The sequence below is a fragment of the Salvelinus alpinus genome, chromosome 30 (genome assembly GCF_045679555.1).
Source record: "Salvelinus alpinus chromosome 30, SLU_Salpinus.1, whole genome shotgun sequence".
Lineage (NCBI taxonomy): Eukaryota > Metazoa > Chordata > Actinopteri > Salmoniformes > Salmonidae > Salvelinus > Salvelinus alpinus.
The window spans coordinates 2,618,121-2,629,772 of NC_092115.1; the positions used below are offsets into that span (position 1 = coordinate 2,618,121).

Consider the following 11,652-nt stretch of genomic DNA (forward strand, 5'->3'; position numbering starts at 1 on the left):
GAGAATATCCACATTCTAAGCCCCTCCTGAGAATATCCACATTCTAAGCCCCTCCTCCTGAGAATATCCACATTCTAAGCCCCTCCTCCTGAGAATATCCACATTCTAAGCCCCTCCTCCTGAGAATATCCACATTCTAAGCCCCTCCTCCTGAGAATATCCACATTCTAAGCCCCTCCTCCTGAGAATATCCACATTCTAAGCCCCTCCTCCTGAGAATATCCACATTCTAAGCCCCTCCTCCTGAGAATATCCACATTCTAAGCCCCTCCTCCTGAGAATATCCACATTCTAAGCCCCTCCTCCTGAGAATATCCACATTCTAAGCCCCTCCTCCTGAGAATATCCACATTCTAAGCCCCTCCTCCTGAGAATATCCACATTCTAAGCCCCTCCTGAGAATATCATTATACTAGGCTCCTCCTCCTGAGAATATCATTATACTAGGCTCCTCCTCCTGAGAATATCATTATACTAGGCTCCTCCTCCTGAGAACACGTAATCTAATGTGTTGATTCCTGCCATTGGTTCATTTTGGTACAGCGCTTCCCCTTATCAGCGGTTGTCTGGAAAGACTGTTCATCAGCAGTGAATTCTACTGGATGAAGAGCTGAAATGAGTATGTCATCACGACATTTAAACCATACTCGATTTTAGAAAGTTTGATAGGATGTCAATTTTCGCATACCTAAAATGCCTGCCATTTACAACACAAGTATGGGTATTCGGACATTGTAGCACTGCTGTCCAACTGTGTACCTGTTTGAAGTCTGGGACCGGCAGCAGCTCCTCCAGTCTAGACAGGAAGTGGCACACCAGAGTTTGCAGCGATGAGTCAAAGTTAGGACCATACTCCACCGGGAACACCACCTGACAGACAGAGTCAAAGTTAGGACCTTAGTTAGAGATGATACTTTAACTTCTTTGGGATAGGGGGCGGTATTTTGACATCCGGATGAAAAGCGTGCCCAAAGTAAACTGCCTGCTACTGAGGCCCAGAAGCGATGATATGCATATAATGGTAGATTTGGATAGAAAACACTCTAAAGTTTCTAAAACTGTTCAAATAATGTCTGTGAGTATAACAGAACTGATATGGCAGGCGAAACCCCGAGGACAAACCATCCCCAACAAAAACATTCATCCTACCACTGATTTGTGGCTGGCACTTTTATAATAGGGCGAAATCGTGTCCAATTGCAGTTCCTAGGGCTTCCACTAGATGTCAACAGTCTATAGAAAGAGTTTCAGGCTGGTTTTTGGAAAAATGAGCCAGGAATTGTAGTCTTTTTCTAGGTGGCTCCCATTTTGGTTGTAGTGTTTCCAAGCGCGTGAATATGAGCGCGTTCTTTGGTATTTTTCTCCAGTAAAGACAATAACGATTCTGTCTTAAATTGTATTGTTTATTTGCGTATTAGGGTACCTGAGGTTTGATTATAAACGTTGATTGACTTGTTTGGATAAGTTTATTGGTAACATTTGGGATTCATTTTGTATGCATTTTGAAGGAGGGAAACCGAGTGGATTATTGACTGAAGCGCGCCAGCTAAAGTGAGTTTTTATGGATATAAAGAAGGAATTTATCGAACAAAAGGACCATTTGTGATGTAACTGGGACCTTTTGGAGTGCCAACAGAAGAGGATCAAAGGCATATATTACATCGCTATTTCTGACTTTCGAGTCGCAACTCCCTGGTTGAAAATGATTTGTTATGCAGGTGTGCTGGACGCTGTCCACAGATAATCGCAAGGTTTGCTTTCGCCGTAAAGCCTTTTAAAAATCTGACATGGCGGCTGGATTAACAACAAGTTAAGCTTTATTTTGATGTATTGCACTTGTGATTATGAAAGTTTAATATTTATAGTAATTTAATTTGAATTTGGCGCCCTGCAATTTCACCGGAAATTGTCGAAATGGGATGGTAGCGTCCCACTAATCCGCAAGAAGTTAAAGATCCCAGGGGTGAAACCCAACAACCATAGAAGAAGAGAGTCTGATCACTGTTCCAATACTTTAAAACGGCCTCCTGCCTTGAGATTAAAACACTAACATGAAGCTTCATGATCTGAGAAGAGAAGTCCATCATGGAGGTTAGGAGCCCTGTTAGATTTTAGCAGCCTCGTGTTCCCCCCCCCTATCTGGGTCTTCCACTAGGCTCTATCATACCTTGAAGAAGTGTTCCCTCCTTTCTGGGTCTTCCACTAAGCTCTGGATCAGCTTCAGGAAGTTAGATTCAGCAAATTCAATCGCGGCATCGTTTGACTGCAACACAAAGGGTCCAGACAAACATCACAAGCTGGACACAGTGTTGGTTTCCTGGAGACAGCCTAGTCCTGGACTAAAAAGCAAACAAATAGAAAATTATCTTTGAAAGTGCTTTAGTCTAGGACTCGTTTTAACTGCCCCTTACTGTTAAAGAGAATGGGCTTGTCAGAATATCTCCCCAGTTGATTAAACACACCTGTTTCAGACCAGATGCTGTGATTCTATCCAGGTGTGTTTCAACAGCCTTGAGGTCATCGGGATGTCCAGATCGGAACAATTCCAGAGTCACCTGAGAAGAGAACCAACCAGTTACCACCTGCCACGTGCATTCAACCCATCTGCAGTCTCCAATCACCTTCCCACACAGACGCCAAGCCCCTCCCCCTGACACTCACAACAACAAAGTCGAGATGAAAGATCACTTCTTCCTCTCTGACAACAAGCAGTTTCAACTCCCCATTAGCATTTGAGGTTTGGTCCGACATAGGTCGGTCATATGAACACCGAAACACATTTACTGTTGTCGTAGAACTTACCACTAAGCATCCCAAAGTCGAGTTTAAATTCATTGATGCTTAACTGCCTGTAGCTCAGGCCCTGAAGCAAGGATATGCATATTCTTGGTACCACTTGAAAGGAAACACTTTGAAGTTTGTGGAAATGTGAATTGAATGTAGGAGAATATAACACAATAGATCTGGTAGAAGAAAATACAAAAAAACAACCGGTCTTTTTCTACCACCATCTTTGAAATGCAAATGAAAGGTCGTAGTTCTACTCTGGTTGTAATTCCAATCGTGTCCACAGGATGGCAGCATCTTGGACTTTGATTTAGCTTTTCCAGTATTAGTAGCCATATTATATAAGTTCAACATTTGCAAATTAACCAGTTTTCATAACTGAATATCCTTATAATTTCTGTCCAAAATGAAAAGGCATACTGTCATACAAGGTTAGTAGCTACATTTTACGACATATACAGGGTTTCCGGATACTCCCGTAAAGCCCAGCTCATTGGCCCATCTAGCTAGCTTTGTTCGACCCCGATTGGTGCTTCTTTGACAAAGACAGTCGTTCAAGTGATGACCGCCCACGTCATCAGCGGGCCATGAAGGCGTCGCTCTCTGACCAAATATGGTGTCCTATAGGATATACTACACCCCTAATGAAATAATGAAGTCTGGATACTTTCTAGGATCTCTGAGGAATAGATACGAACGTGATTTGACTCATTGAAACAACGTTTAGAGTGAGATATTCACAGATTCCTTTCTTTGCAAATTGAACGAGTGGAAATATAAAAATCGATCGTGCATGCTATATTGACCTTTTTAGGATATAAAATCCTTTTTCACCTAACAAAATGACACTTCATGTTATCTCTGAGACCCTTTGGATACATTCTGAAATCTTGCTCTGATTTAAGTACACATTTCACCTTCAGAGGTGAATTTATCAAACCTATCTCGGTAAAAAAAATAAGTGTTTTGTTGCTAGGCGCTCAACTCAAACAATAGCATGGCATTTTTCCGCAGTAATAGCTACTGTAAATTGGACAGTGCAGTTATATTAACAAGAATTTAAGCTTTCTGCCAATATAAGACACGTATATGTACTGACATTTGTTGTTTCTCTAAACTCTGATCTTGACATGCTCTGCATGATTTACAACTGTCCCGTTGACGGAACGCCGATCCTTAATTATTCATATCTGGGTTTTAGTCATTTAAGTTAACACTGAAATAGTTTTTCCAACCCAACAATTAATTTTGAAATAAATATATATTCAGTGCAGTCGGAAAGTATTCAGACCCCTGGACTTTAACCACTTTGTTATGTTACAGCCTTATTCTACAATGGATTACATTTTTCTAAATCAATCTACACACAATACCCAATAATGACAAAGCAAAAACAGGTTTAGAAATTTTGACAAATGTATTTATTAAACAGAAATGTCAAATTTTCATAAGTATTCAGAGGTTTTACTCAGTACTTTGTTGAAGCACCTTTGGCAGCGATTACAGCATTGAGTCTTCTTGGGTATGACGCTACGAGCTTGGTACACCTGTATTTGGGGAGTTTCTCCAATTCTTCACTGTAGATCCTCTCAAGCTCGGTCAGGTTGGATGGGGAGCGTCGCAGTACAGCTATTTTCAGGTTTCTCCAGAGATGTTTGATCGGGTTCAAGTCCGGGCTCTTGCTGGGCCACTCAGAGACTTGTCCTAAGCCACTCCTGCATTGTCTTGGCTGTGTGCTTAGGGTCGTTGTCCTGTTGGAAGATTAACCTTTGCCCCCTGTCTGAGGTACTGAGCGTTTTGGAACAGGTTTTCATCAAGGATCTGTGTACTTTGCTCAGTTCATCTCTGTCTCGATCCTGACTAGTCTCCCAGTCTCTGCGACTGAAAAACATCCCCACAGCATGATTCTGCCACCACCATCCTTCACCTTAGGGAGGGTGCCAGGTTTCCTCCAGACGTGACGCTTGGCATTCAGTTCTATCTTGGTTTCATCAGACCAGAGAATCTTGTTTCTCATGTTCAGAGTCCTTTAGGTGCTTTTTGTCAAACTCCAAGCGTGCTGTCATGTGTCTTTTACTGAGGAGTGGCTTCCGTTTGGCCACTCTACCATAAAGGCCTGATTGGCGGAGTGCTGCAGAGATGGTTGTCCTTCTGGAAGGTTCTCCCATCTCCACAGAGGAACAACTCTGAATCTCTGTCAGAGTGACCATCGGGTTCTTGGTCACCTCCCTGACCAAGGCCCTTCTACCCCAATTTTATCAGTTTGGCCAGGCAGCCAGCTCTAGGTGGTTCCAAACTTCTTCCATTTAAGAATGATGGAGGCCACTGTTCTTGAGGACCTTCAATGATGCAGATATTTTTTGGGTACCCTTTCCCAGATCTGTGCCTCGACACAATCCTGTCTCGGAGCACTACGGACAATTCCTTCGACCTCGTGGCTTGGTTTTTGCTCTGAAATGCACTGTCAATTGTGGGACCTGATATAGACAGGTGTGTGCCTTTTCCAAATCATGTCCAATCAATTGAATTTACCACAGGTGGACTCCAATCAAGTTGTAGAAACATCTCAAGGATGATCAATGGAAACAGGAAGCACTTGAGCTCAACTTCAAGTCTCATAGCAAAGGGTCTGAATATTTATGTAAATAAATCTTATTTTATTATACATTTGCAGACATTTTACATTTGATACATTTTAGAATAAGGATGTAATGTAACAAAATGTGGAAAAAGTCAAGGGGTCTGAATACTTTCTGAATATATATAATTTATTTTTACACTGTTTGGACGCTTTCAACAGCAGAAAAATCCCTGAGATTGATTAGGAATCTCTTACCCGTCCTCTTAGAGCCAGGATGAGCAGCCACCTCTGTCTGTTGGACAGGAGATCTGGAACCACCTCCGTTACCATGGACACAAACTCCTCCAGCTTCCCATAATGCTTTGTGTTGCCCTGGCGCACCACCTGCCACATAACTGCTGACATCATCCGGAGAGGAGGGACCAGCAGGCCCAGGGAGGGCAGAGGAAAGGGGGATTCTGCTAGGAAGAGAGGGAGGTGGAGAGAAGAGTTTGAGTCACAGTAGTGAGGCATAGTTCATTGTCTAAATAAGCCACCCACAAGCAAGCGAAAGGCCCTCCTTCGTCCCCCTTTCTGCAAATCAGATCATGACTCTATACTCCTGCTTCATTTTTTACAAGCAGAAGCTCACAAAAGGAAGTACCCCTTTACACGCACCATAGAGAAATGTTCCTCCAAAGAGGAGACTATGCTGCAGCTTTGATAGCGCTGACAAATGTTCTGGGACGCCGACGAGAGCGTTGACGAGTTAACCACCTCAGTCCCCAGTTAGCTGCTTCCCCTGGATTAACACCCCCAGGTATGCACTAAAGGACAGGGCTATCTCTCACAGGGCTATTGGGGTGTAACCTGCCTAAATGACTACCGCCCCTTAGCACTCTCACATAAGCACTCTCACGCACATAAAGTGCTTTGAAAGGCTGGTCATGGCTCACATCAACACCCCGGAACCCCTAGACCCACCCCAACATAGCCACAGATGACGCAATCTCAATCACACTCCACACAGCCCTTTCCCATCTGGACAAGAGGAATACCTATGTAAGAATGTTGTTCATTGACTATAGCTCAGCATTCAACACCACAGTACCGTCCAAGCTCATCATTAAGCTTGGGGCCCTGAGTCCTGACAGGCCGTCTCCAGGCGGTAAAGGTAGGCAACAACACCTCCACTACACTGATCCCCAACACAGGGGCCCCACAAGGGTGTATCCTTAGTCCCCTCCTGTACTCCCTATTCACCCATGACTGCATGGCCACGCACACCTCAAGAGGGTGGTGCGGTCAGTCCAACATCACCGGGAGCATATTGCCCTCCAGGACACGTACCGCACCCGGTGTCACAGGAAGGCCAAGAAGATCATCAAGGACCTCAGCCACCCGAGTCACGGCCTGTTCGCCCCCGCTACCATCTACAAGGCGAGGTCAGTACAGGTGCATCAAAGCTGGGACCGAGAGACTGAAAAACAGCTTTTAGCTCAAGGCCATCGCTGTTAAATAGCCACCCTAGTACCCTGCCCTGAACTTAGTCACTGTCACTAGCCAGCTACTACCCGGTTACTCAACCTTGCACCATAGAGGCTGCTGCCCTATGTACATAGACATGGAATCACTGGTCACTAATATTTCCATACTCTTTTACACATTTCATATGTATATACTGTATTCCAGTCAAGTCCATCATTCAATTATTGAGATATATCTATATCACTATCTTTATATCTATACACACACTATATAACATATACTTTTATCCACGTATTCTTCAGATATATTAGTCTAGCCACATACGGTCCATACATCCCATCACAGACAGAGCTCATCCACATATTGGTTTTATTTCATTATTTTAGGTGTGTATTGTTAGATATTACTGCACTGTTGGAGCTAGGAACACAAGCATTTCGCTACACCCACAATAACATTTGATACATGTGTATTCAACCAATATAATCTGATTTTAAAGAAAGGGGAGAGGATCATTTTTTAAAGAATTTAGAAATGGCTTGACAACTTTGGATTTTCTGCAGCAGAACATCTGGGAAACTGTAGAAATATCACCTTGGGTCCATGAACAACACACGCTACGATTTTGGAAGCATAAGGACCTGCATCTTTCATATCAGCGAGAAAAGTGGACTGCTAATTAGCTATATGTTTCTCAGAACACCTTCGTGTAAACGGAAGATCGAAGCCACAAAAACACGTCATTGAAAAATACTGTTGGCTGCCACTGTTAAAACGGGTTACCCGTGTAAAGACAAGTTGTCATTCACTGTGTATGCATTACGTGTTACTTTATATTGTTCCGCTACATTCATTCTCTCTGCATGGTTGGGAAGTGTGACGAGTACAATTTGATATGGGCTAGGCTACATCTAGATAACACAGCAATGGAGGGCCGAAGCAAGATAGCTAACGTTAGCTAGAGATAGAAGCATAATAGCTAAGCTACAAACAAAATATACGACTTTAGCTAATACATACCCATGTTACACCTCTAAGCAACTTAACGCTTCGGATTGTTATAAAGACAAAATGAAATGAGAGTTGTATTTATATATATTTTTAAATGCTAGTTAGCACAAGAACACAATTTTTGGCGTTTTCTTTGTTGGTTATAAAAGAGACGCAAACGTACTTCCGGAAACAGTCCTTAATGATTGGTTGGTGCATAGAGATAGCTAGAGGTCTTATCTTTATATCTGTTCCATTATAGAGTCTGTGACAGCATGGGCAGCCCCATTGAGGCTACAACCCATAGGAATCGCCAACCAGTTGACCACTTAGAAATGGATTGCGGAAGTATGGTGGAAGCCCTCAAAAGCGCTTCCTATGCTAAAATAGCTTTTTGGCCACTAGAGTCTCTATCCTTCTCTATGGGTCCGTTCTATCTCTGCGTCTCGTCAGCAACACTAAAAAAGTACTTCCGGATCACGGAATTTCTGATTTTTTTTCAAATAAAAGTCCCTAATAGTAGAAACGTGTAATTAACCTGTATTTATTCATAATGTATGAAAAATAATTGTCTAAACATTAACAATGATAACTATTTGTTCATTTTTAAGTGACATTTCCATTAAATTTGGGTTTTAAAACATGTTCCAAGGTCAAATTAATTCCCCCAATGCAAATCATTGTATATGTATTACGTATTGGATTATAAAGAAAAAAATCATTATTTGTGCCAATGTAAAAGTGGAGTTGGGGGTCTGTAGAATCTATATATGGTGTCATTTCATGGGGCTCTGAATAATACGGAGTGCTACTGGCCTTTTACTGGGGTCAAACAGCTTAAAGAGGGTTGCCTGGACACTATATGGCACAAATATAGCACTGTACATGAAAAATTCTTGCAAAACCGAAAATATCCATATTCACAGGGTAAAATGAACGGTGGCGTAGCAGCACCAGGATCACCCTGGAAGGTCAGTGTGACCTGGAGGTGGAAGTCTTCCCCAAGTTCTACCGAGTTCTTAAGGAACCTCTGCGAGAGACCACACCCATGCTGAAGACTAGGAGGAGGAAGGCTACACATACCAGAAAGCTGAGTACGGGGGAAGGGAGTTGGTCACAGAGGTCTGCTTTTGGTGGAGGGACTGGAGGGGGCAGGCAACAGGGTTAGGTTAGGGGGAGAAGGGAGGAGCCAGCAGGGTTAGGTCAGGGGGAGAAGGGAGGAGCCAGCAGGGTTAGGTCAGGGAGTGGTTAGGGGGAGAAGGGAGGAGCCAGCAGGGTTAGGTCAGGGAGTGGTCAGGGGGAGAAGGGAGGAGCCAGCAGGGTTAGGTTAGGGGGAGAAGGGAGGAGCCAGCAGGGTTAGGTCAGAGAGTGGTCAGGGGGAGAAGGGAGGAGCCAGCAGGGTTAGGTCAGAGAGTGGTCAGGGGGAGAAGGGAGGAGCCAGCAGGGTTAGGTCAGGGAGTGGTCAGGAGGAGAAGGGAGGAGCCAGCAGGGTTAGGTCAGGGGGAGAAGGGAGGAGCCAGCAGGGTTAGGTCAGGGAGTGGTTAGGGGGAGAAGGGAGGAGCCAGCAGGGTTAGGTCAGGGAGTGGTCAGGGGGAGAAGGGAGGAGCCAGCAGGGTTAGGTTAGGGGGAGAAGGGAGGAGCCAGCAGGGTTAGGTCAGAGAGTGGTCAGGGGGAGAAGGGAGGAGCCAGCAGGGTTAGGTCAGGGAGTGGTCATGGGGAGAAGGGAGGAGCCAGCAGGGTTAGGTCAGGGAGTGGTCAGGGGGAGAAGGGAGGAGCCAGCAGGGTTAGGTCAGGGAGTGGTCAGGGGGAGAAGGGAGGAGCCAGCAGGGTTAGGTCAGGGGGAGAAGGGAGGAGCCAGCAGGGTTAGGTCAGGGAGTGGTCAGGGGGAGAAGGGAGGAGACAGCAGGGTTAGGTCAGGGAGTGGTCAGGGGGAGAAGGGAGGAGCCAGCAGGGTTAGGTCAGGGAGTGGTTAGGGGGAGAAGGGAGGAGCCAGCAGGGTTAGGTCAGGGAGTGGTCAGGGGGAGAAGGGAGGAGCCAGCAGGGTTAGGTTAGGGGGAGAAGGGAGGAGCCAGCAGGGTTAGGTCAGAGAGTGGTCAGGGGGAGAAGGGAGGAGCCAGCAGGGTTAGGTCAGAGAGTGGTCAGGGGGAGAAGGGAGGAGCCAGCAGGGTTAGGTCAGGGAGTGGTCAGGAGGAGAAGGGAGGAGCCAGCAGGGTTAGGTCAGGGAGTGGTTAGGGGGAGAAGGGAGGAGCCAGCAGGGTTAGGTCAGGGAGTGGTCAGGGGGAGAAGGGAGGAGCCAGCAGGGTTAGGTTAGGGGGAGAAGGGAGGAGCCAGCAGGGTTAGGTCAGAGAGTGGTCAGGGGGAGAAGGGAGGAGCCAGCAGGGTTAGGTCAGAGAGTGGTCAGGGGGAGAAGGGAGGAGCCAGCAGGGTTAGGTCAGGGAGTGGTCAGGAGGAGAAGGGAGGAGCCAGCAGGGTTAGGTCAGGGGGAGAAGGGAGGAGCCAGCAGGGTTAGGTCAGGGAGTGGTTAGGGGGAGAAGGGAGGAGCCAGCAGGGTTAGGTCAGGGAGTGGTCAGGGGGAGAAGGGAGGAGCCAGCAGGGTTAGGTTAGGGGGAGAAGGGAGGAGCCAGCAGGGTTAGGTCAGAGAGTGGTCAGGGGGAGAAGGGAGGAGCCAGCAGGGTTAGGTCAGGGAGTGGTCATGGGGAGAAGGGAGGAGCCAGCAGGGTTAGGTCAGGGAGTGGTCAGGGGGAGAAGGGAGGAGCCAGCAGGGTTAGGTCAGGGAGTGGTCAGGGGGAGAAGGGAGGAGCCAGCAGGGTTAGGTCAGGGGGAGAAGGGAGGAGCCAGCAGGGTTAGGTCAGGGAGTGGTCAGGGGGAGAAGGGAGGAGACAGCAGGGTTAGGTCAGGGAGTGGTCAGGGGGAGAAGGGAGGAGCCAGCAGGGTTAGGTCAGGGAGTGGTTAGGGGGAGAAGGGAGGAGCCAGCAGGGTTAGGTCAGGGAGTGGTCAGGGGGAGAAGGGAGGAGCCAGCAGGGTTAGGTTAGGGGGAGAAGGGAGGAGCCAGCAGGGTTAGGTCAGAGAGTGGTCAGGGGGAGAAGGGAGGAGCCAGCAGGGTTAGGTCAGAGAGTGGTCAGGGGGAGAAGGGAGGAGCCAGCAGGGTTAGGTCAGGGAGTGGTCAGGAGGAGAAGGGAGGAGCCAGCAGGGTTAGGTCAGGGGGAGAAGGGAGGAGAAGGGAGGAGCCAGCAGGGTTAGGTCAGAGAGTGGTTAGGGGGAGAAGGGAGGAGCCAGCAGGGTTAGGTCAGGGAGTGGTCAGGAGGAGAAGGGAGGAGCCAGCAGGGTTAGGTCAGGGGGAGAAGGGAGGAGCCAGCAGGGTTAGGTCAGGGAGTGGTTAGGGGGAGAAGGGAGGAGCCAGCAGGGTTAGGTCAGGGAGTGGTCAGGGGGAGAAGGGAGGAGCCAGCAGGGTTAGGTTAGGGGGAGAAGGGAGGAGCCAGCAGGGTTAGGTCAGAGAGTGGTCAGGGGGAGAAGGGAGGAGCCAGCAGGGTTAGGTCAGGGAGTGGTCATGGGGAGAAGGGAGGAGCCAGCAGGGTTAGGTCAGGGAGTGGTCAGGGGGAGAAGGGAGGAGCCAGCAGGGTTAGGTCAGGGAGTGGTCAGGGGGAGAAGGGAGGAGCCAGCAGGGTTAGGTCAGGGGGAGAAGGGAGGAGCCAGCAGGGTTAGGTCAGGGAGTGGTCAGGGGGAGAAGGGAGGAGGCAGCAGGGTTAGGTCAGGGAGTGGTCAGGGGGAGAAGGGAGGAGCCAGCAGGGTTAGGTCAGGGAGTGGTCAGGGGGAGAAGGGAGGAGCCA

At 47.5% G+C, this 11,652-nt stretch overlaps 1 protein-coding gene across 3 annotated transcripts in view; it reads right to left on the reverse strand.

Annotated features, from left to right (window-relative positions):
- LOC139560343 (zinc finger protein ZFMSA12A-like) overlaps positions 1–8,033 on the reverse strand; it is a 15,286-nt gene extending 7,253 nt beyond the window's left edge. For 2 of the 3 annotated variants that reach the window (XM_071377024.1, XM_071377022.1), the window contains exons 1-5: positions 7,856–8,033; positions 5,624–5,829; positions 2,463–2,555; positions 2,168–2,263; positions 760–870 (exon numbers count right to left, since the gene is read on the reverse strand). In XM_071377024.1, the coding sequence (XP_071233125.1) occupies positions 760–870; positions 2,168–2,263; positions 2,463–2,555; positions 5,624–5,829; positions 7,856–7,859 (510 nt within the window). In that variant the 5' untranslated portion in view covers positions 7,860–8,033. The remainder of the gene's footprint in view (positions 1–759; positions 871–2,167; positions 2,264–2,462; positions 2,556–5,623; positions 5,830–7,855) is intronic. The other variant, XM_071377023.1, reaches the window with a different exon arrangement.
- Positions 8,034–11,652: the final 3,619 nt, after the last annotated feature.